This window comes from Numenius arquata, chromosome 18 (genome assembly GCF_964106895.1).
Source record: "Numenius arquata chromosome 18, bNumArq3.hap1.1, whole genome shotgun sequence".
NCBI classification, from domain to species: Eukaryota; Metazoa; Chordata; class Aves; order Charadriiformes; family Scolopacidae; genus Numenius; species Numenius arquata.
The window spans coordinates 5,427,653-5,452,610 of record NC_133593.1 but is presented as its reverse complement, the minus strand read 5'-3'; the positions used below and the strand labels follow the sequence as shown (position 1 = coordinate 5,452,610).

Below are 24,958 nucleotides of genomic sequence, written 5' to 3'. Positions count from 1 at the left end.
GTGCAATGAGTTTGGTAGGTCTCAAGCACAGCGCCCAGGGTGGGCTCCTGCTGCCGGGGGTCGCGCATGCCCCCCCCCCCCGTGTGTGTGTCATTTTGGGGCTGGGTGGCCACGGCAACCAGGGTGATGGAGCTGGTTGCCATAGTGAGCAGCAGCTGATGGCAGCCCAGCCTGTGGGGGGGATTAACACCAAACCTCTCTCCCCAGCCCCGCAGCACCTGGAGCGGGGGGTCAGTGCAATGAGTTGGGCAGGTCTCATGCCACCTGGGGGCTTCCACTATCAGGCTCCAGCACTGGAGTGAGGAGGAGGTCCCTGAAGCCCCCCTGCCTGCAGGGGAGGGAGAAGGGCTGGGGGTGCCAGGGGAAGCGGGGGAAAGGCTGTCCCCCCTCCCTCTGCCTGTGCTGCCACAGGCACCTCTAACACCCCATTTTAGGGCCCGATGAGGGGTGAGGACACCCCTGGGCTGGGTCATGCTCCTTCCTGCTCTCTCTGCCCCTCTGGTGGATCCCTGGGACACCGACACACACACCCACGGGGGCACTGCCGGTGATTGGTCAGCCCAAGCACGTCCCCAAGGGAAGAAGCCCCTCCAGGGGGCATCCCTGGCCCCCTTCCCTCCCTTATGGCCATGCCAGCGTGGGTGGATGGGCGGGCATGGGTGCCACACAGGGTGGCTCTCGCCCCCCAAAAAGCCACCCCAGCCTCAGCAAGAGGGAGGCTGTCAGAGTGCAGCAGTGCTGGGACGGGGTGCTGTGTCCCACCCTGTGTGTAGGGGGCTCAGTGACCCCTCAGCCCCTCTTTGCCATCACCCCAGGGGGCTGTTCCCACCCCCTTACCTGGGGGTGGGTGTCCTGCACCCCCCCGGGCTCCCTCGCAGGGCCGATGACTCAAGGCGCATTTTTGGTTTATGGTTTCCAGGGGAGGGGAGTATTTTTACAGCGTGAGTCACCGCGGCAGCTTCGAGTGGAAAAACCATCGGGAAGGGAGGGAGGAAAGGGGGTGTGTGTGTGTGTGTGTGTGTCAAAGCATCCACCCACCCACTCCGACTCCTGCGGGAGCACCCAGCGTCCATCCCCAGGGCTCTCCGAGGCCGGGGGGGGGCACTCACCTCTGCCCCGGGAAGCCTGGGAGCCCGGTGAACCTTTACCACCCCGGGATATGGAGCGCAGAATCCTGGCATCCCGCCTTCCCACTGCGCTGGAGGAAGAAAATAAGGCTGTTGACTCCTGTTTCCGAACCCCAATGGCAAGGGTGAGCCCCCCTCCCCACTCCACGGAGTTTCCCTCCCCCCCTCCAGAAATTCGACACAGGCGATAACAATTAAGCAGCGCTGACGTCAGATCTGTAAGTTTATTTGCTCAATGTACGACGGCTACATAATGACTCACATTCATGATATTCCATCACTGAGGAAAAACTGCTAAGAATGGTCCGTGTGTGAAATAATTCCTTACAGAAACACGGAGTTGGAAAAAATAATCACTGATTAGACCTTAAAAATAGTTCACTGCATAACATGACAAAAAGCACAAACAAAGGCTCATTCAAAGAACACAGTCATTGTTCTCCTACACTGTAATAGTTATAATTTCACCATGACGAACACCAGACATTAAGATTAAGCTAACACTGGTGTTTTCTTTTGCTTTTTTTTCCTTTTTAAAAACAAAATCATATATAATTGCATGTCACTATAGCAACATCCATTAACAGATCAGTTTGTTACGATCACTATTTGGTAGAGCAAACTTTACCCCCGAAAAGAAAAAAATAAATTAAAAAACTTTAAAAAATTTTTTGAAGACTATTTTGTCATAGGAATACATAACATCTACAGTATAAGTTAATAAATTTCAAGCTACTGTATAGAAATACGACACTAGCATGCACAATATTGTATCAATAGAGTAATGGAGCAGTAATCATTTCACTGGAGAGACAGTATCATAGGCAAGTGCATCTCTTAAAAAACAAAAGAAACCATTCAAGCTGCTTAAAAATCAAGTCCCTGACCCCCACTCCGTTTTTAGCCCTCTTGTGCCATCTCTCCTGCATAAGTTTCCTAAAGCAGCCAGAGCAAAAGCCGAAAAGAAGAAGAAGAAACAATAATAAAAAAAAAAAAAAGATAGGTTTTGTAATTCCAGTAAATCACTTCCAAATTATACAGCTGGGACAACACTGCTCACGGGACACGAGGGTCGATCGAAGGAAGGTTAAAGAAGCCTAAAGGGGATCTTCCAGTCCACGGCACGTACCGGCACGGTGAGCCTCTGGCCGCGGGATGCTGCACACCCTACAGCCGGCGAGCAAGGCTGGGCAAGACTCTGCACGCGAAGGCATCCCAGTCAAAAGGAAAAGAAAAGCTTTGCCGGCATCGCTGGGGCCGTATCCGGAGGCCGAGGGGCAGCCCTGGCCCCGCTCGCTCCCTCAGGAGTCAGGGAAGCGGCTCCCTTTAACTGCGGGGAGGGAGCGGGAGCCACGTCTCCCCACGAGACCCGACAGCGGCTGTACCATGTGTGCAACACCACGACACGCTGTTTGCAGACTGACTCTCGGAAGGGACAATGAAAGCCTGTTTCTAAAATTAAAAAAAAAAATAAAAAAAAGAAAGAAAAGAAAATGCAGGAGTGCGGTTTTTCCTTACTGCGCAGCTTTAGGTGAAAAGCCACGTGGCAGAGCACTCCGCCAGCTGGAGAACAGCAGTGAACTTCCAACAACCATGTAAAAAGAAGAATTAAAAAGAAAGTTACTCAAAATGGGGTAAACATTACCTGCTAAGCAACTCAGATGCCCCATCTCCCACCCCCAGCCGGATCAGACAGACTCAGAAAAGATTTTGCTAAGAAGAGAACTAAGTTCCTGGGCTCCCGATGGTGAATAAGAAATGTCTATGATTGTAGCTCTTCCCTTGAGGATTTCTCTACCAAATTAGTTTCTAAGCTCCTGAAGTTCACTCATTACACCACAAGCTTCCCCAGGAGAAAGGAAAACGCACCCGGCTTCCCTGGTGACAAACAAGGGAGCCTGAGTGCCGGAGATCTGCTGACAAACCTCATGGTACAGTGGGAGAAAGTCAGGCAGAGTGAAATGGCAGTGCAATCCCTGAGGAAGCAGCTGTGGCACCTTAAATCAGGATGGTCTTTTGAAATACCAAACACAGTACATGACATACAGACCTGAATGCTCTTTTTTTTTATTATTTTTTTTTATTATTATTTTTTTTTTTATTTAAGTGGCATTTTAAGTTTAAACACTTCCCCCTTTGTCTAATTAAGTTCTTAAACCTTTTGCTGTGGACTTAAAATAGTTGAAACAGCCGCTAGCCAAGCACCTGTTAAGCTGTTGACCAAAAAACTAGAGCAGCTTTGATGTTCCTCGGGCGGGCGGTCTTCTTGCCTTGGGCGACACAGAATAGCTAAAGCCAGTCCACAGGCGAGGACTGATCAGGAAGGCAAGCCAAAAGAACTAGCAAAAGAAAAAACAAAAACAAAAACAACAGACAATCAAAGGCTTGATGTCATATGGCTGTAATGTAGAAATACTGTAAACTGCAATTTAGTGTTAATACTGTAAGCTACCCTAATAAATATCTTCATAAACAAACAAACAAAAGAGATTGGATGGCCTAAATCCTGGGGCTTCGCAAGCCCCAAATTCTTTAGTTTTATTTATTTATTTATTAAAATTCCTTCTCAATTTGGGGATTTGAAGCTACACCCTGCCAGGCAGAGCGCTGCAGAGAGACGCCCCGCGAGGTGGTACGGACACACGGCACTTGGACTGAAGAAACAAACGCACAAAGCCTTACTGGAACCACAGAACTCCCTTTTTTTTTTTTTTTTGTTTTGCGTTGCTTTCCTTAAAAACGAGGGCCATTCCATCCACGCGAATTCGTCTTAAAACCCTTTTTATTTCTAGCGATAAAGTTAAATTAAAGACAGCTCCACTTGTATTAATAATCTACAGAACAGTCCATATGCCAGTGAGGCTGCTATTCCATACCAGCACAGCCAGCCTGACTTCCACTAGTGGTGTTTTGGCAAAAATGTCAACGAGGCAATCAAAGACAGGTTGTGGGGGGCCTCCCTGGGAAGGTGTCCCCTCCCTTTCCCTCCCCCACCCCTGACCCCTCCCCCCACTCGTGGGAAAAAAATAAAGACTGCAGTAGTTAGCATCAGCGTGCGGCTGCCAGTCCATCGGGGGGGGTCTAGTTGTTGCCTTCTCCGCCGTCATCATCTTGCTGATCGCTCGTCCAGAGCGTTAGGTTGTCACGGAGGAGCTGCATGATGAGCGTTGAGTCCTTGTAGGAGTCCTCGTTGAGGGTGTCCAGCTCGGCAATGGCGTCGTCGAAGGCCGTCTTGGCCAGGTGGCAGGCCTGCTCCGGCGCGTTCTGGATCTCGTAGTAGAAAACCGAGTAGTTAAGGGCCAGCCCCAGCCGGATGGGATGGGTGGGCTGCATGTGCTCCTTGCTGATCTCATGGGCTTCGCTATAGGCTTTCTCCGAAGACTCCACCACGGTCGCCCTCTTCTCACCAGTGGCCACTTCGGCCAGGTAGCGATAATAGTCCCCTTTCATCTTCAGGTAGAAGACTTTGCTCTCGTACTGCGTCTCGCTGCAGTTCTTGATCAGGTAGTTGTCCAGCAGGCTCAGCACATCCTGGCACACCGCTTCCAACTCCTTTTCGATCTTCTCACGGTAGGCCCGGACCATTTCGATCTTCTTCTCATTTCCATCAGCAGAGGTCTTCTGCTCAATGCTGCTAATTACTCGCCAAGAGGAACGCCGTGCCCCCACCACGTTTTTGTAGGCAACGGACAGCAGGTTCCTCTCTTCATTGGACAGAGGCTCGTTCAGCTCCGTAACCTGCATCGAGAGAGGGAGAGAGAAGAGAGACACTTGGGTTAAGCCCCAGTCACTTTATGTTCCCATCACACATTTAGATGTTCCCTTGCATCTCTAGCAAGACGCAGAAGGCAGCCAGCTCATAAATCATCTGGAATCCACACTCATCCCAGAGGGAGCCAGCTGGGAAATCACATCGTGGTCTGGTCCCCCAGCAAAAGGGGAAGGTTGGGTTTTCTCTGAGGTATTCTCCATCTCCTAGAAGATCCGTGTTCTCCAGAATAAGAAAAATTCTCTTTTAGGAAAGAGATGCCTTTCACCTGCGTGGTGAGAGTCAGACTTCGTGACACAGGCGAGAGGGACAGTCAAAGCAAAAGGGTGGAGACAGTCTAAGGTTACAAGCCAACCACATGGATTAACAATACCATGGCTACAGGGGGTTCATCTTTTCCGTTTCCCATAAGCACAGGCCGCGCTTCTGAGATGCCTAAAGAACACGTTAGATGTTAAAATTACAGCTGCCTAAGGCATCTGCACAGATAAGTACTATAAAAGCTCACATGGTAGAAAGAGTATGTTCTTCCCACACAGGATTTCCTTCACTGAGGATAACAGCGTTAATGCACAGCACCGCTTCCACCTGCCTCACGCGCCACGGCAAGAGAGGGATTAAGGAGACGATGGAGCATGGAGCCGTTCCACAAGCAGGCTGCCAAACGCCACCTTGGCCAGTTCAGTTACTGGGAAGCGTCACATTTGATATCACAATAATCTCATCCCAGTCCCCGCAACCCCATGGCTGCACCTCTGGCAACAATAAGGCAGCCGGCCAACTGCCCTGCCCTGGGGACAGTGGGTCATTTGAAGGGCTCACACCCCCCCTGACTCCACGCTGTGCCCTGTACGTGGGTCTCTGTGCCCCTGGAGCGGGTGCAGCAGCCCAGGACGCTCTGTCAGCCAGGCTGCTCCACAGCCGCTCAGCTGGGGTGGTTACAGCTGCCAAGTGGCACTTTGAACCTGGATATTGCTGTTGTCCCCTTCCCCCGGGGTCTCACTGCCCCACCGCACGCACACCCCGGGTTTGGCCGTGTGGGAAGCAGGCCAGCAGAGCAGGAACCTGCCAGCCTCCTCTCGGCAGCCGCTGCTCACAAGGATTAGGTAATGGTTTGGATGTGAAAGGCTTCTGCAAATACTGAGTCATTTTCACAAGGGTTTGCAAGGACAAGGTTTGTTCTGGGCCTAGATAACCACATTTATGGTGGTGATCAGGAGGCCAAGGGCTCATGCTGGAAGGTGTGGGATGGTCCAGCCCAGGACCTCATTTGAGTGGCCCGGAATGACTCACCCTCGGTTATTGACCTGCTCATTCCAGTAACATCCACTCCTGCCTGCCGGTCTCCTCAACCACGTTCTGGCCAATGTTTTCTTCCAAAACCAAGCGATACCTAAGCCTTGGTTTCCCCTGCAGCAAGCAGAGCACTCTGGTCTCTGATCTGGACCCCTCTATTCCTTTCCTTGAGGAGCAAGGAGAGGCAGCAAGAAGAGCCTCCATCCCCACTACTGCGCAGACCCATGCTGCTCCATGAGATGCTCTACAGCCTGGCAGGGGAAGCAGCAAACAGCCCACCTCCATGCAGAAGAGGGTCTTACTGGGCAAACCAGCACAACCACCTTCTGCGTCAAAATACAGGCAAGGGACCAGGGAAATGGGTGTCACGTTAAAAGAGGGCAGAATCTCCTGTGACTATCAGCAGTTGCCACCGATACAGGACAAGGTCCACGGGGCAGCGTGCCAAGGTAGCTCCCAGCTTTCCCGCCCCAGGCCATCCAGCAGGTCCCGGTGCCAGGAGAATAACCCACATGCCCCCTCTCCCAGCCAGGCTAAGGGTGGCTGTTTAACCACAAGCCCTGGGTTGTGTGTGATATCCTGCTTCCCGCAGAGGGGCCGGGGCAGAGGCTCAGCCCTGCACACAGCCCGACTGCAATGTGCTAAAATACCCCTGGCAAGCCGTTTACATGCTGCTTCCAGGCCACCCTGTGCTATAAGTTCAGAGGTCTCCAGTTGCCTGTATTTTTACAGGGCTTAACAACTTTGAGGTGACTCCATTCATTCTTCCCTCCGAGTGGCACCTGCACACACACAAATTAAAGATACTGTGAGGTCAAAGCCATCTTTGAAAGACACTGGAGCACAATGAAGATGCCCCCTGTCCTAGAGCTTATGTCTGTCCTTGGAGATACTGGAAACTTGACTGGGTTACTCAGGGTATTGTCTCATCTAAGTTACCCTGTTTTGAGTAAGGGAATTAGGACTAGAAACATCCAGAAATCCCAGCCTGATGGGATCCCATCCCCTGACTTATTCTCATACCTTCCAGCTGTAAGTAGAGTGTCCAACATCGACAGCTGTACTACAAGAGACTCGCCGACTCCAACAGTTTTCCCATCCTGACACTGGTTATGAAGGTTGATAACCACAGGAGATCTTGTTTTTAAGCGAGAGGCTCTCTGAGCTGAGATACCAGTTTTAAGTGTGGACCAAGCAGGTGACTTTAAAGCTGCCCCACAACCAAGTCTGCAGATATTTATCACTGCACAAAGAAGTAGGTTTACCTCCTCTCACCAGAAGAGTCTTGCTGGAGGACAGATTTATTAAAACTACAGGGAGTTTCGTAGGATTAGCTTTGCCATAAACATTTTAAATTTGAAGCTATTAAGGATTACGGAAGAAAGTTGCCTGTCAAAATCCTTTCAACAAACTGGCTGACAGATGGAAGGTACACCTGTGGAGAAAGCAAGATTCCTCCTGGGAGCTGGCGGGGAACTTATCAAAGCAGACAGGGAGTCTCAATTAAGCATGTAACTCCTTTCTAGCAGTACCCAGGCTCCCGGTAAGGTAGAGCTCTGCAGAGATGCACTGCAGAGAAATGCAGAGGTGTAACACGGCTGGAGACAGGGACCGCATCCCTCAGCGCTAGGAGAGGGGAAGGAAGAGGCTGCAATCCACAAATATTTCAGTTTGCAACTGAACCAAGAGAGGAAGAAAAGAGAACCATCTGGCACTTGCATTTGCAGCAGGAAAAAAATACAAGCTGCCCAGGACACTAGGTATGGGACAGTAAGGGTACACTTAGCTGCCTTAATCAGTCACTGGAAGGGAGAAAAGGCGTAGCCCAGGTTAAGCTGCCTTTGAGAACTGCCATCATCCCAGCCCCTTGGTCTTCCAGAACCTGCCTGCCACGTCTCAGTGCCACAGCTAAGCCACTGCTGCCAGTTTGCCCGCCCCACCGCACTGCCCAAGGGTGAGCTGGTGTCTCTGCACGGTATCTGCCATGGTATATGTGGCACTTCAGCACAGGACTGCACAGTCACCTTGTCACCACCACCTTGCTTTTGCCAATAACACTGTACAGGTGAACATCTCCAGAAGGCCATCTAGAAGCCACTGCAGCAACCTGTCAAGCAGATGAGGGTCTGTGCCTTCGCTGTAAGCCTCTTCTGGCCAACCAACTGCTGGATTTTTCCTTACACTGCAGAATACCAACACAAAGTGAGTTCAATCAAGCCGGAGGCTGAACAGCAAGCTCTGATATACTTAATTTATAGCATTACATTGAATGCCTCTGATGTAACATCAATAAGGCAATATCCTGCATCAGGCGTGGATTAGATCGCAGCGGTCACATTAAAAGCCCTTGTGGAGAATTTTTGTTAATGTTTTTTTCCAGCACCCAGATTAATATTGCCAGAACCTCCCCCTTCTTAACTCAGATCGTGGAGGGGTCTCATCTCCCTTAAGAAGGGCAGCACCCTCATGTATAGACCAACCCGATGCACATTAGGTCACCTCATGCCATTCCCAGTGCTAGTACACAGAGTTAGAGGCTTCAAATATCCAAAGACATCTCAGTTTGACCTTGAAAGGGCTTGGCAGGAACACAAAGCCATCAGCCTCTGCCTGGAAGCCTAACTACTCTCTTGGAAACTCAAGTCATTTTGGAGTTTTACTTCCCTGGTTGACCGCAGAGAAAAGCGGAATTTGGACTGCAAGTCTCAGTGACAGTCAAGCCTCTCGTTTCACCCTGGTGGCTCCTGTAGATCAGCGGGCAGGGGGGCGGAAATGCATGCAACTGAAACAGAGTCAAGCCTTGCATGTGGCGTAAGAGCTAGTCCACATGCTCACATAGCCAGAAACTTGATATATACAAGTCTTCTAGCTATTCTAGGAAAAAAAAAAAAAAAAAAAAAAAAAAGGCCTTTTTCACCTTCCTTTCTGCTTCTTCCCCCCAAACAAGCCCAGCCTGGAAGCCCACTGGCTCTTTCTTGATGCAGAGCAGCAGGAAACCTCAGCTGTGGTGCCTCTCATTTCCCAATTAGTCTGCAGGCAATGGTCACGGTCACAAGAGCTTCCCCCATGCCCTGTCACAGCATGTGGCACACGTGCCAGGAGCCAGATCCTTCACACGCTGCAGGCAGCCCCGTGCTCAGCAGAAGCCCTGCTTAGGGCAGGAGCAGAGGAGAAGACACTGAGCCAGGGAGTGCAGGTCTACACCAGGCTCAGCGTGGAGCAGTCTACGCTGACAGGCTTTGGCTTGGAGGCACGCTCCATCACCAAGCTTGAGGACGTTGCCAAGTTCCAGTCTCACCAGTTCCTGCAGCCTTTGAGGGTGCAGCGTCTGCACCACCAAGACTCAAGTGCCCTAAAGCCGCAGGGATAGTCCAACGGTTCCTGTCGGACAAAAACTACTGAAAGTTTAGGGTTTCTACTGCTTGAGAGGCCAGAGGTTTATATAACTCAAAGCCCTCTGATTTGCAACAAAGCTCTCTGGAGGCAGCACGATCTGGGAGAAGGTTCTCCCAATTTCCGTGCTACAGCCGTGAGCTCTGACTCAGTGCTGTGTCCAAAACCTGGCAGGCTCCCAGCCTGCCCAAGTATCACATTGCAGCCAGGGGACGGTTCAGCCTCACACGGAGAAGCTGGGCAGCAAACCTTCACCTACCCCTAATGTCAAACTCTGTGCCCTCCAAAAGCAGGTAGGACCAAGACTGGTCCTACTGCACCTTCTTTCCAGAAGCAGCCTAATTAGCAGGCTTTTTTTTTTTGAGACCTACAGGGGAGGTTTGCTCCCAGCCAGCAGGTTAGTTTGCCCATGGGGCTTATTCCAAGATTCTTATCGTCCACTTCTCACCTTGCATCAATAGGTCTGAAGTAATCATTTCTCAGTACATCATGAAATAATCATTTTGGAGGACCCTTCAGTAGCTGCAATGGAGATCCATCACAGGATTTACCTGTTTATCCTTATACACATGGATTTTCACTTTGTTTTATAACCAAGTGCCCACCCATTTATGGCTCTTACCAAGCTTTGATGTCTTATCTCAAAGCATACAGCAGAGCAAGCTGAGCAGACCCAGAGGTTCTTCCCTGGGGAATACCATCAACATCTGAGAGTTTAATCCATGTTACAAGCCTCAACACTCTTGCTTTTCTGATTGCCTAAAAGAGGTCCCGAGTCCCTGAAGACATTAGACATCTACAAAGAAGCCAACCTTTCCTGAGAAAACAATAAGATCCTTAAACTGTCCACTGAGAACAGCTTTTGAACACCACTACACCTCCTCTTGCACCAGGATACACAACAGCCATCTCCTTCTCAGTGCTTGTGTTCCCTCTGTTCTATCTACAGCTTCTGCACCATGTAATTAAGTATGTTATCTCTCGACAGAAACCTTGGCAATTGCCTTGTTTTCCTTCACATGCAGCTTGTTAGTCACACTGAGGTCTGGCCCAAAGGTCCCCTTTTCTGTTTCATTTTTTAAAAGGCAAATGTGCTTTTGAAAGAATGTTCTGGCCAGAAGTCCCACCACTGAAATTCTTACTTGGTCTGAAGCCACCAGCAAAGGGAGCAACCAGCACGTAACAACTTCAGGCTCAAGCAGCTGATAAATGCTCAGGACTACCTATGGCCATCTCACCTTCCCCCCTCCATCTCCAGCCGCTGCCTTGTGGTGGGACCCCATCATCTCTTTCCAGACATCAGACCACCTTCAGCAGTCCAAGTGCTGTCCGTTTGGAAGGGATAGGCCAGAGAGACCACCTGTTTTTTCTGTCCCCATCCCACTCTACATCTAGCTTCTGAAGAAACGGCTGCCCTCAAGCACATTAAATTATCACCATGACCCAGTGGCTTGATTACAGTCATGACTAGATGTTGCACAACCTAGTCAAGAACAGCCTCTCCTTACGTGCTCCAGAGCGAGCTGTCCTATGACACTACCACAGCCGTCGGAAAGATGCTTTTCTTAAACACTGTCCTACTTCAACACAAAGTAGGCGTGTGTTAAACTAGACCTAAATCTAAAATCTTACCAGATTTCACTGGTTCAGGTCTTTTTTTTTTTCCCCTGTACTTTAGCCTTCTCCCCCATGTCACACTTCCAAAATGGAAGTCACACCATAACTACATCTCTCCATGCCAAGCCCCTCCACCATCCTCTCAGCTCGTGTTTTATCTCAGTGTGGCTAGGGGGAATTTTCAGCTGCTGGTCCAGCCCTTCCTCTCATCTCAGACAAGACCAGAAAAGCACCAGCAGGCTGTGGGCAGAAGTTAGTTCCCCACTGCTGTCTCCTTTGCCTGTTTCAGTATGAATAATGGCATTTTAGTTCCCATTTTTAAGCTAAAGGGGCCGGCTCTCATTGTAGGAGAGCAGCTGAAGGCACATGGGATGGTTCTGCCATTACGTTTCAAATTGGACCAAGTGCATCAAGGACCAGTGTCTGCAAAGGAAGACTGTTTATGGCTTGCAGCATAACTGGATCTCAAAGGCTACTTAGGCACTCTAGACACTGATTAGGATTTCTGCATGCTCCTACAGCCAACAGCGGCTTTCATCCCACTCCGCAGCCTTTATTATTTAAGGCGACTTTGAACCACTCGAGACAAAGTCCTCAAATTGGAAGGGAGATGTGAAAACCAAGACTTAATTTATTTCATTGCCCTCTGTAGCTTAACAGCTACTTAAGCCAAAGTGAATTTAATCATGCTACACACAGGTTTGATCGGTCCTTGGAGCCTGCAGATCTCACTCTCGTTTCAGTCTGGCTCTGATGGATTTCAGCTAAAGAAAAAGCAAGTTTCAGCTACTTGGGTCATTCCTGCACGTAAAAGGGAGCCAAAGCGAGAAAGCCATTGGCAACAGTAGAGTTCCAAGCTGTTCCTATTCTGCATTTGGTAGAAGCATTTCATCTACTCCCCGTTATCTGCAGCACTGCAGTCCCAGCATCGGGTCTAACGGTTCAAGTTTTCCCTGCTGCAGAACACCTGGGTGCCACCGATTCGCTTCACCAGCTTCTTCTGCAGCTTTTGAGATAAGGCCAGCACAAGGGAACATCCGCTTGCCTTCGGGGCATGTTACTGGACCTTGCAATCTGCCACGGCTATGGAGTTGCCAGAGGGCAGCCCAGACACATGGCAACAACCAGCTGGAAGGAACAATCCCAGCATGGGCATTGTGTATGTTCTTCAGGTGCATCAGCGTAGAGCTACAAACCATCTCTGAATTAGACTGCACAGCCTTGTAGCACAGAGCTGCTCCTACAGTCAGGATCTGCTTTTTGAGCCATTAAGGAATTAAAGTTGAAGTTGTTCTTGTCTTCCTTATTAACACCTTGATTCTTGTTAGCCTTGCCAAAAGAAAGGCTGTTAAAAGGAGATGAAAACTGGTCGTAGGACAATTTGTTTCGCTGCCTTGCTGCCATTAGCTGCCTCGCACCTATTAAAAACTCTTGGGAAAAATAATCAATCTCCGTTGGTCTGGTGCCTTCCTGCCACCAGATGGAGAAAGCAGCAAGTCAAACCACATCAGTCCCAGCATTTAAGAGGACTGTCGCTCAGGGCTCATCACACCGTCTCTGGCAGATGGGATACCAGCACCTTTTGCCTGCTAACTACAACACAACAGAAGGGACGTCAAGCTACCCATTCCCCAAGATATGGCAGGCTGGCAAGCATCATCTGCCCAATTTTGCATTTCTGCAAGCACTTTAGCAGGAGCCCAAGATCACCACCAACCTTCTCCGTTGCTTAACGGCCCAGGGAGCTCTCCTGCCTTGGATTACTCAGTCTGTTCCTTGCTGTTCTGCCTTTTCTCCGAGCTTTCTGCAAAGCTTTCTGCAAAGCACGTGGAAGACCAGTCCCACAGTGTGCCACTGTTATGGGAGCTCAGACATGCTCCTGGAGCATGCCAAAAGTTTTAGGAGCTCAGAGGAGATCCTTTTGAAATAAGAATGACAATTCAGTGATTTTTACAGGCTCTTCTGGGCTGCATTAAACTTCTCTGGATGCAAGTTGAAAAGCTCTTGAAGAGTAACTGCAGCTCTTTCCTCAACAGCATTTCTGTACAAGTTTAAAATCTTTATTATTTTTTTTCCATTCAAGCATTATTCTTCTTCAGAAGAGTCCATCCCCTCACAGGCTTTTTAGCTGAAGCAGCCATCCATGGGATGACCACTAGTCATTTCCAGAGTCTTAAGACTTGGTCAACATAGGGGAAGACTGACTTTCCCCCCCCCTTTCCCCCCAACTTATGGGGGGAAAAACAAGGCAGACAGACTTCAGGGACTCCAGCACATAAGCAGGGATACACTAGATAAATGAATCAAGTTTTACGCGGGAAGGGTGTTTAGTGCTCCTGGGAGCATTAGCTGCTTAAAGACTTACCTCACAGCTTCTAAGAGTACTAATCTGGCTCAGATATTAGTGCTTCCCCGCTCACCTCCAGCCCCACTGCCAGGCACCCGGCCACCAGATCATCAAATCCCCCCTGCAGCTTCAAGTACCAGGCCAACACGAGATGCTTGTCCTTAATCAGGGGCTCAAAAAATGACAGCCTTATGCTGTACCCATGACCACTATTGAGTTGAGCCAAGTAGAGAGAGGAGAGATGACGTACCATGGACAGGACACCCCGAGAAAGGTTGAGAACAAGTTCTGGCTGCTGAGCCAGCCTGATCCCAGGTCTGCCAGAGCAGGATGAACTGGGCAGCTCTTGGCTGCTTCCATGGCTTTCTCCTGCACGGAAGAACCATTGCAAGCTGCTGCTCCAGCAGGATGAAATGGGAGAAGCTGCAACCATGCAAAAAAGTCCCTGCAGCTAGCACAGGAGTTTTTAACCGCTTCATGTCAATACCCCAAAGGCTTTGGGAAAGTCTGCTTGTCACACATCAAGGCAAGGATCTGGAAATATAAAAAAAAAAAAAAAAAACCACAACAAGATTTTTGCTCTAGGTCTTTTGGTCTGCAGAACCAGCAGCTCCTTGCAGTGTCTAAAACGTGTTTTACCAGATTAAACGAGAGACTTTCCAGAACACCCAGGTGGACTCCAGCATGCCAGCTCCACCATAGGTTTAATTTCCGCATCACTGATTATCCCTCCAGATGTACTTCACCCTCCCACCGCTTCAGGGATTTCAGGCTTGATCTTACACAATAAAAGACAATTTTATTTAATTCCTTAAATGAACTTGCAGAACAGAAATTCAAGTTTTTGCTCTGGCAGCTTTCTGGATCACTGCAGCCAATTTTAAATTACGAGGAGGGTCACTTTACTGTTCTAGCTCTGACTGTGGATTTAAGTACTCTCGCCTGGCTCCAGCTATCTCCTCCCAGTCCTCTTTTGAAGCCCAGGGGACTACTACCACAGATTTGATCTCAGTTCATCACAGGTGACAGAGCCCCTCAGGCACTGACGTCTTGACACCACCAAATGCAGGAAGCCAAGCTCCAAACGTCAAGGTAATGAAATATTCATCCCACGTAACAAAGCCCAACAGCATAAACAGGCAAAGCTCCAATGCCTTCCTCAGCTGGGTGTAAATCAAAGGCTGTTAATCTTCCCTAAGTTCTCTTTCACTGCTGAATACTAAGCATTAGTCTTTTACAAGTGCAGATCTCCTACAGCAGTTCTCAAGTGTATCTGTTAGCATACAGCACAGCAACAGCTTCTCCAACTACTATTAATAAACTTCATGCTGCAGAACACCACAACTGTCCAAACAGCATGTCCATCAGCAGCCTCGTTAACGCTGAAGCCGAGACTTCTCGCTGATATTTTTCTAGAGCCTTTGTTGAAACCATCTTAGAGAGGAATCAGAAGCAAACTGACATGCCAAGTAGCTTTGCCTGGTACGTAAGCAAAGATCCTTCTCCAGCCAGCCAACGCATCCAGTAAGATCAGAGGGAATTTGCAAACAATTAAGGAATGTTTTGTACGTGATTCCGTACTGCAGGTCCCTGCAGACTTGCCTTCATCCGAGTGCAGCTGTCTCAAACACCCATAGACTGACTCAATTCTAACATCTCCTTTACAGAAGAAAAACATTAAGTACTCTAATCCCTAATCTGGGGATCACTTTAAGGGAATCTCATGCCATCATCAGTGACATGTTCTCTCGTTACTCTCCTACTGCTATTAACTAATGCACTGCCCTTGGTCATTAGATTACTAGTTGGGGACCAAAAATCAGATTTAATACCTAACTGAGCATGTGCTGGGTCATTCCCGAGATGTGACTAAATCTGGGTTAGCACAGAAAAACCTGAGATTGGGGGAAGTTTGTACTTAACCAGGCAGAACAAAGGCTTTTGTCTCACCAGCTACGCGAAGGCACTGCTTTTGAGCGACAGTCTTGGTGTTTCCTGCAGCCCAAAGATTGCTGCCTCATCATTTCACCTCCATTTTCCAGAATTTACCATTTCTGTGCTTCTCCAGACTCCACCAAGCAAACTGCCACTGCAACCTGGGTGAAACACCTGGGTGAACACCAAACCCAGCACCCCACCAGCCCCAGTAACTCCAGCCCACCAGAGGGGCTGGAGAGACATGGCAGCTCGGGCTCGCTGTCATTGTGCACTGGGAGAAGCCAGACAAAGCCATCCCTCTGCTGAGCTCCTCCCCGAGCAGGCTCCCCACCCAGAGCCACGGGTAGGAATCCAACATTGTGACATCTGGCCTCTGGAGAGAGGAATCAGGCCTCTTACTTAAAAAATATAAAGAGTAGAATGAAAACCCTTTTGTCACAATTTTCCTTCATTTTCAGACAGGAGGAGGGACTTTGCTCATTAGATCAAGCAGCCAGGGGAATGAACAAGATAAAGCTGGCTATGACAGCACTGGCCGTGCCCAGCCAAGGAGATGACACACCACCAAGTCAGACAAACCCCACAGCCAGCTGGTCGTGGGTCCATATACTTCCTCCTTCCTGCTCGCTCCAGAACAAGTGCACATTTATGAAGTCCCCCCCCAGCTGCTCAAAGCTTGCTCTGCTTTGGAGGGGGGGAGCTGGGGAAGGTGTCCATGCTCCCACACAGCCTCACTCATCTTGCAAGGACCTCCATCACCCATGTGTGAACGCATCGTGCGTTCAGACAAGCCGATGGCTGGCTTCCCACAAAGCCATGTTGCCTCCACAAGGGAAAAAGAGCTTCCCTATCTGCAAAGACCAAAAACCGCCCAGGCAGGAACACAGGCAGAGCTTGGCAGCCAGCAGCCATGGCAGAGCATTTCATCTAAGTACCACCAGTGTGACACTGGCCGTGGCTATTCATCTGGACAGCATCCCGAAGTCAAGCTGAAGGTTTCAGAGGTCAAAAGACAAAGCCACTGTATCTTCATCAGTACAGTGATTAATTCACAGCTACTTCCCCTTTGTTTTAGCAGGTGCTAAAATGAGTTTCCAAGCTATCGCTTTCCAGCGATGACCATCGCTTGCAAAGCCAAGTCAAGCAAATACTTGCTACTGTTCTCATGAAATTTTTGCTTTCCAGACATCAGGTTGCCATTTGTCTGCAGTCACATGAATCTAATAGGAGTGAGGGAGACTTCAGCCAAGGATAAGTTAGGTTAGTTACCTTTCCAGTAAAGAATAGAAGTTGGTTAAGGCTTCAACCTTCCAGAAAGAAATAATGAAGGTCTAGACAGCAAAGGAAAGAAGGTCTAAGCTGGCTCCAAACCAGTTAGCACAAAAATACTCATAATAGCACTAACTTTGGAAAAAGCTATCTTGAGCTGCAGAGCACTGGAGTGTAGAAGAGCACCTGGAAGCATCAAGGGTGCATCAGCTACCCAGAGACAACCGAAGTCCCGCATCACAGCTTTGCCACGGTGAAGCAGAAGATGATGCCTGTAGCCTATCAAGGTTGTCAACGGAGAAATGCTTGGGAAGCCAGGCAAATCCTCTTCCACTGTGCTTTGTACTGCAGTTATTCCAGTATGCATTCACATTTCACTGTCAGTCACAGGTCAAGAGGTAGAACTGGGCAGAAAAGCAGAAGGTACCTTCAGATCTGCAGTCTCCTAAATGCCCCAGACACCAACCCTACTGAGGAAGGGCTCCCTTGGGTCAGATTGTTGGCATTTTCCAAGTCCCTCTTCCTCTGTACCTGCCTCTGAACAGCCTGGTGTCTGGCTGGGACACAGCGAGCAGCTGGCTCTAGTCTGAACCAGTCTGACAGTCCTTTTTCCAATTCCCTGCCAGACTGGTATTGAGTTCCCAACACACTACTCACCTCTGCCAAGCACTGACTCCAGCAGTGCTCCGCATCCAAGGATGTGTCTGACCTCAGACAAAGCCACCTCCCAAGAAGCAGCTGGTTACTCGAGCATTAGCAGTTGGACACACAAAAGCTTGGATTGTTTATTTTTCCTAAATATGTAGCCTTGCACACGAGTTTCTATGCATTTGTTTGCACATGGTTTACTTGGCATGAAGCTGCTCAAAACGGAAGCTGAAGAGTTGAGTTGCAGAGTTCATGCATCATACCCTGCCAGATGCATCACTGTCCATGGAGGTTTCTCCAGATGTAAAGCTATGGCTACCACTCTCCTCTCCCAGGCCCTGCTCCATCAGCTGCACTCCAAGACATGTTTCTTCTTATATCCTCAAGAGTCACAGCCAGATTATCAATTCCTAACAGGTATGCATTGATCAAATGGTAAATGTGACAAGCACATCTCATCTTTTCTGATGCCTTGTGGCATGAAGATCTGTACACTCAATGCCTCACCCTACCCAAATATGCAGTTCCACAACACCCAGACAGGCCAGCTGGCTTGGGCTCACCCATGTTGTCTTGGAGCATTTACTGAACCCAAGGGAACACAAATTCTTTAAAGATTTAAGACAGAAGACTGTATCCAAGGTCAAGTAACAGCTCACCAGTTACTTATAACACCAGCTGACAAAGCTCCCACCATGTGCATTTTGCCCTTGCAGAGTCATAGAATTGTCTAGGTTAGAAGGAACCTTTCAGATCATCGAGTCCAACCACTAAAGTCCTTTCATCAACACAGCTTAAACCCACCCTGAATGGCACGAACCATCCCATCCCAGCATTTCAGCAGGAGGCAGAAGAGTAGCTTGCTGGTACAGCTGGAGTCCTCCGTCTATGCACCATCCTGTGCACGCTGACATCTTTCTCCACCTCAGTCCTAACTGTGCTTCTTCCAAGCATGTGATGCCCCAGTATGCAATGCAGTGAAATATCAGGCTTTGAAAATCCTTGTACTTATGATTGTGAAGGGGCTTGGGGTCACTCACCAGCCTGGGAACAAAACCCTGGCCCAGCTCAGGCCCCCTCATGACCATTCAGGTCACTCTTACTCTACCTCCCTGATCTTAAGCTCTGCGAGGCTGAGGCTTCTTATTCCTACCCAAAAAGCCAAGCTGACCACACTCCTGACCAGCTTCGATGCTGTTGGCCCAGACACAAGAATGAAGACAGCTTAAAATGAAGCGGCCCTGTAATACACAACGAAGAAGAGATGGGGCAGAGGAAAAAAAATACGATGGGGATCCTCAAATTAAGGAAAAATCTTTCTGAAGGCAAGGATGAAGCATATTCCTCATCTCCCCTGATCACAATCCAGATCCCAGATAACGGCTATGGTAGTATCAGCCATCACCCAGCGGTTGGAAGCAGAGGAAGCTGAAGGATACAGCACGATTATCTGGATTGCCCGCACTTCTCTTGCAAGCACCATTCAGCACACTCATGGGAGCTCCTAAGAGGATGCCAAATGACATCATCCAGTTCAGATGAGACAAGCCAAGAAGAGTGTCTATGCTCCAGAGGTGCAGTTTTCAACTCGGAAAACACTTTTGGAACTGAAGTGCTGTGGTTGCCCTTAAATTGCTGTTCCTGTAGCTTCTAGCAAGCCCAAGTTCACATCACCAGTGCCCAAAGAGTCTATTCCAGAGAGCAACTTTGGGATCAGCTGGTGAGCAAACCTTGAGCAGATAGGGCTCGTTCACACATATTATGAAGCTTATAAAAAAAAAAAAAGTCTCCTGTGAGCCAGCCATCTTTAACCAAAAGAAGCAGCACAAGAAAGAAGCAGGGCGGGGGAAATATCAAGACAACTCCCACCAACCTTTTTGCACTTTCAGGGCTAGCCACCATCCAAGGTCTACTAGCTAAACCCAAAACACCTAAGAGTTTTTGGAGAGCCCTTGCCCAAGAGCTTTACTGTTTCCATATACCCCGGAGATCTGCACAGCTATGTTCTCCATCACAGCCTCAATATCACTTTTGTTTAGCTCAAAAAGAGCTATTTCTAATCAAATCCATACTTGGTCAACTGAAAGAAACCCATCATGGTCTCACAAGTCAGTGGCTTTTCCTAAAGCTCATAGACTAAGACTTACCAGGAGCTTAAAATTCTAAGGGAGTTTCTAAGAGCTTGAGCTGCTGAAGCCTCACCAGTTAATATAGTTAATGTGTGCAGTGCCCGCTGCACTCACGTACAGGGCATGCTGCTACCTGTCCGTGGCCTGAATGCGACGCTAGAAGGTCTTGAGGCTGTTTATCCAGAGACAACTCATGCTGTGAACCGTTACGAGGTCAGAAGCGCGACAGGATGGCAGCTCCTGAGAACAGCCATCCTGCCCTGACCCCATGGACCTCCGGGAAGGAAGCCCTGCTCCCTGCTCATGAGTCACGCTGTCTCAGAGCCCCACCACCATCACTCACATCTGAGCAAGCCCTTGCTGCTAAAGGGCGAGAGGACTGCTTTTCTATGTGTAAGAGCAGGTAGGGAAGCCACGTGGCCCCATGCCGCAACGGTCCAGGAGGCACCACCAGGCTGAGCAGCATTCAAGATGCCTGCACAAGGGGCAGCGGCAAGAGCATCGATGCAGTCATTAGATGCCAACATACCCTCTCTCCACTGGAAATGGTTTCTCCAAAGCCTTCCCCAGCCCCCCTGGGAAGTGCTACTACAGCAACTCACCACAATCCTTGCTCCCTTCCTACCATCGCAGATGGCCTGCCCAGCACTCCTCCTGGAGAAGCCTTTCCACCTCACCCTTTTGTCTTGTCTATGCTGCGAAGCAGAAAACAGCTAATCATCCTTGCTCTGCTCTCCTGGGACTCTCCAGATAGGAGGGATTTGTGTTACTCCCCCCCTTTCCAAAGGCGAGCCTGCTATCTTTGTGAAGCTCCGCTATCTGCGCCAGCCTGGCCACTGGACATGGAGGATGATAGCCTGCCAGGCTGGTGAGCAACACGGCATAAGCCCACATACCCCGTGCCAGGGAAGGCCTACGGTTCCCCACGCTCGCTCTCCTCCTCCACCCACAACGGCCATTTACTGCACCAAGAGCCAGTTGTGTCTAAAGCTTGGGCAGCAGCCATCTGCTTTTCAGCATCTCCAGCATTCGCTCCTCCACACCCACCACCATTGCAGCGGACGGTCCTCACATACAGCACAGCCACGGCCCTGCTGAAGACGTTGGGTCCCCAAAGTCAAGTAGCCAGGTGTTCCCCTCACAGAGGACCTTCAGGTGGGCTCAAGGACTCCACCGTATGGTCCCATACCTACATGGTACGTAGCTGCAATGTAATAATCCTTTCCAACCCTTTTTACGCAACTTATTTCCTATAAACATTACTGCAATCGTCTCTCTTGTTCACCTGTGTGTGTCCCCACCCTAAAGGTCTTTAGGGAGGCACATGCTCTGCTCCCCAGGCAGCACCCGCCGGGGGCTTGGCAGGGTTCCACCTCCAAAAAGCCTCCAGCAGCATCGCCGCTCCCCAGCTAATGGATATCGATCCACAGCCCTGGCGCTGGGCCGGGCAGCAAACCCTTCGTAGAGCTGAACCAGACAAAAAGGCAGCTCGCTTCAACCATGGGCACTGCGGGCAGCAAAACCCCAGCGGGCTAGGAAGGGAACCGCTGGTGCTGCTGCTTGGACAGAGCATCAGTTGGGATGGCAAGTCCAAGCCCAGCAGGCACAGCCACCACCCTGGGGACCAGAGGGGAGCTTTCCTGCTTTCCAACGCATTATAGGGCTGACTGTGCCCCCAGACAGCACTGAGGTGACAAAGGACATGACAAGGTCATGCAGCTGTGCCCTGGACCGATGGGCCCAGCCCCATCACCCTTCCTCGGTGCAGCATCACCTTCTGCTCCCTCTGGCCAGCAAGGGGACCATCTGCTGTGTTTTACCGAGACTCTCCAGTAAATCTGTCACATTTGGGGGCCAAAGGAACTGTCCTGCTCCTGCAGCAGCAATGCAACTGCACATACCAATTAACGGCTGGCATTTGCAGTAAGGAAGGAGTTAGAACTTACTATATATATATATAAAAAAAATATTTGGAAGAAACTATTGTGATCCAGTACATCGCTGTGGCAAGCGGCACTGGGTGAATCAGCAGACAGCAAGAGCCCCAGTACACCATTTCCATTTTAAACGATTAAATAGCCCAGGCTCCCAAGCAGGCAGGGCTGAGGCTCGCTGAACAACACACCCGGCTGCCATGTCACCACCTGGGAGGCGACCACCAAAATGCAACGGTGAGATCAAGCTGCAGGAAAATGAACCCCTTTTATACACATCATTACGATGCCAGGCTTTAAAGGAAAGCCATCCGGCATTTCTCAGCACAGTGGCAAGGAAGCAACAGGACGGCTAGCTTTAGAGGGCAGGAGACAAAACGGCGACGACCACGGGAATGCTTCTGCATCACCTTAGCTAGGCGCAGCCTGCATGCTCTCTGCTACCACCTGGGTGCATTGCAGCTTGGACCATCGCATATGACATCACTAGGCGTTGCTACGGAAATGAGTGCGAGGTCATCAGCCTCCCCGCACAACCAGAGCTGGGGGATGGGCGGCACACAGGACGGTGACAGGGATAACCGAGTGTGACATGCCCATCACCGTCGGACCCACCGCGCCAGAGTTTGGGCAGCGCCGTGCAGAAAGGAAGAACAAAGCTCTGCCTTTTGTTTGCTGTGGCGGGAGGTGTCAGCACTCCCACTGTGAATCATTTCTTACGGCCAAACTACACGGCAACTGATAAGCGGCATTAGCCCCGGGTTACTGTTTCACCAGGGCCAGTAAGGACTAAAAGGAAAAAAAGGCATATATAATCTCTAATAACACCTTTGGTTTAAACACCAACCCCGGGTAAGCAGGCTAGGGAAATTCGCCTGACGGGAATACTGCAACACAGCTGTGTACCCCAGGCATATCCCTGTTGGCTTTGTCATAGCGGCTGTATTATCCGTAGGAAATGAGCTGTAGGATCTGCTCACACAGCAGGCTTTGCTTTAAAATGAATAGATGCCGTTATCAGAAAATGGTATAAAAGCCATAGCGCAGCAGAGGAATAGCCCACTTGGTTTAATATGATAATATCTTGTTCTGATTATCCATATTTCATTTCTTGATAAGACATCTCCTCCCTCCCCGTTCCTGGGCTGTGACAGTTTTGTCTGTTTGATAAATGCAAGGTTATTGACAAAATGGTGCAATATGGGCAAACAGAGCTGCACCCACAGTAGACTGCGACATTCCTAGATCAGCATTCACTTTTCATCAGCCAGGGAGGACACCCCAGCTCCTCGCAAAGGTTCAGACCTGACTAAGAAGACAAACATAAAGAACAGTTTTCCCCTTTAAAGCACCCCCTCCCTCCCTCCACCCAGTCTAGCCTCTCTGCAATATGACAAATGCAGAATCTTCTGGAATGACTTGATCCTGCCTCCCACGATTGCTTTGTTTGCAAGATCAGATCAGAGATATGTTTTTTTTCCCCTTCTTATATTGTCAAAATGTCAGTATTGAAGGGGAGCGTTCAGTGTCACAAATCAGATCAGCCTGCTATATGCAGAGTCTTTATTTTAAGAGCGTGAAATGAATACAACATGACTCAATTCATAAATCTCCAACCAAGTGCAGTAAAAATAAGAGCTTTGGCAGCGAAAGGGCTCCCGATCTTTGGGGTCACGAGCACACACCAGCCTTGCCGACCGCACGCGGGAAGGGATGCACAGGAGCGATGGGGGGTGGGGGGGATATTTCAGCAGCAGAGAGAGGTGTGCATGCCAACCCCCCCTCCCCCCCTTCCGCAGGGTTCCCCGCAGCTTCACCCCATGGGGGGGACAAGGATGGGGGCACAGCAGAGAATGTGTGGGGCAGGATAGGGGGCCTGGTGTGAGAGGAGAAAAGGGATGGGGCAGGGACGTGATGCGTGGGGCTGGGTGAGGGCTCTAGGGCAGGGGAGAGGGGGTGTGGGGCAGAGTTGGGGACACCAAGACAGGAGAGGCAATGCATGAGGGCAGCGGAACAGGGGAGAGGATGCATGGGGCAGAGCAGGGGGCAGCGGAACAGGGGAGAGGATGCGTGGGGCAGAGCAGGGGGCAGCGGAACAGGGGAGAGGATGCGTGGGGCAGAGCAGGGGGCAGCGGAACAGGGGAGAGGATGCGTGGGGCAGAGCAGGGGGCAGCGGAACAGGGGAGAGGATGCGTGGGGCAGAGCAGGGGGCAGCGGAACAGGGGAGAGGATGCGTGGGGCAGAGCAGGGGGGCAGCGGAACAGGGGAGAGGATGCGTGGGGCAGAGCAGGGGGGCAGCGGAACAGGGGAGAGGATGCGTGGGGGGCTCTAGGGCAGGGGAAAGGGTGTGTGGGGCTGAGTCGGGGGCAGCAGGACAAGGGAGAGGATGCGTGGGGGGCAGCAGAACAAGGGAAGCAATGCATGGGGTTTCTAGGGCAGGGGAGAGGATGCGTGGAGCAGAGTGGGGGCAACAGGACAAGGAAGAGTATGCGTGGGGGGCTCTAGGGCAGGAGAGAAGGTGCGTGGGGCTAGACGGGGGCTCCAGAATAAGGGAGAGGATGCGTGGGGGGCTCTAGGGCAGGGGATGGGGGGTCGGGAGAGAGCAGGGAGTGCCTGGGAAGGGAAAAGCAAAGGCAGCGGGACCCGGCGAGGGGTGCCGGGGACACCACAAGGGCCAGAGCCGGACGAAGGGACAGCAAGGGGCCGGGGCCCACACACACCCTCCCGCCCCCCTTTCCCCAGCCCAGGCCCACCACCCGCGGGGGCGGGCAGCACGGGAAGGGCGAGGGGAGCCCGGAGTCGGGGTGAGGCGGGGGGGAGGGGAGAAAGGCCAACGGCCACGGGACGGGACTCACGTTCTTCATGGCGGCCGCCATGTCGTCGTATCGCTCGGCTTGCTCGGCCAGCCGGGCCTTCTGCACCAGCTGCTCGCGGTCCACCATCTTCGCGGGGCCGGGGGAAGGGTGAGGAGGCTGCGGGCTCCGGGAAGAAGGAGAAGGAGGAGAATGAGGAGGAAGGGCGGCGACGGGAGGAGGAGAGCGAGCGGGCGGCTCCCGGCACTGCTGCGGCTGAGGCGACGGCGGCGGCTGCACCCGGTGCTGTGCGCGCGCCGCGGGCCACCACAACCCCCCTGCGCCCCGCTCCGCCCCGCCCCGCCCCGCCGCACACCGCCCTCGCGCGGGGCACGACGGGAGATGGAGTCCTCGGGGGGGTGCGGCTGTTTCCGCCGCACCCCCCCGAGGACTCCATCTCCCGTCGTGCCCCGCGCCAGAGAGCTCACCCCCTCCCACCTCGGGCCCGCCTACTTCGGGTCCCTCCGGCGGCCTGTGCTGATTCACCGGGAGCGGCCGCGGGTGGGCCCGGCTGGATACCCGAGTGGGGACACGGGGCCGCCGCGCCACCCACGGGGAAAGACTCGCGGGCCTGGGCACACGCACGGCCTAGGTATGGTCGTGGGATGGGCACACGCACGGTTTCCAGGCCCATGCATG

At 51.1% G+C, this 24,958-nt stretch overlaps 1 protein-coding gene across 2 annotated transcripts; it reads right to left on the bottom strand.

Moving 5' to 3' along the window:
• Window positions 1-1,329: 1,329 nt before the first annotated feature.
• Window positions 1,330-24,598, bottom strand: YWHAG (tyrosine 3-monooxygenase/tryptophan 5-monooxygenase activation protein gamma). 2 transcript variants are annotated; one of them, XM_074160467.1, is made up of 2 exons: window positions 24,323-24,598; window positions 1,330-4,865 (listed from the first exon to the last, which is right to left on the bottom strand). In XM_074160467.1, exons 1-2 carry the CDS (start codon window positions 24,407-24,409, stop codon window positions 4,209-4,211), a joined length of 744 nt encoding a protein of 247 aa, XP_074016568.1. In that variant the 5' UTR covers window positions 24,410-24,598; the 3' UTR covers window positions 1,330-4,208. The 2 variants fall into 2 exon arrangements, with proteins under 2 accessions (XP_074016568.1, XP_074016569.1); XM_074160468.1 differs by having other exon boundaries at window positions 1,330-4,856; window positions 24,314-24,409.
• Between the last annotated feature and the right edge of the window lie 360 nt (window positions 24,599-24,958).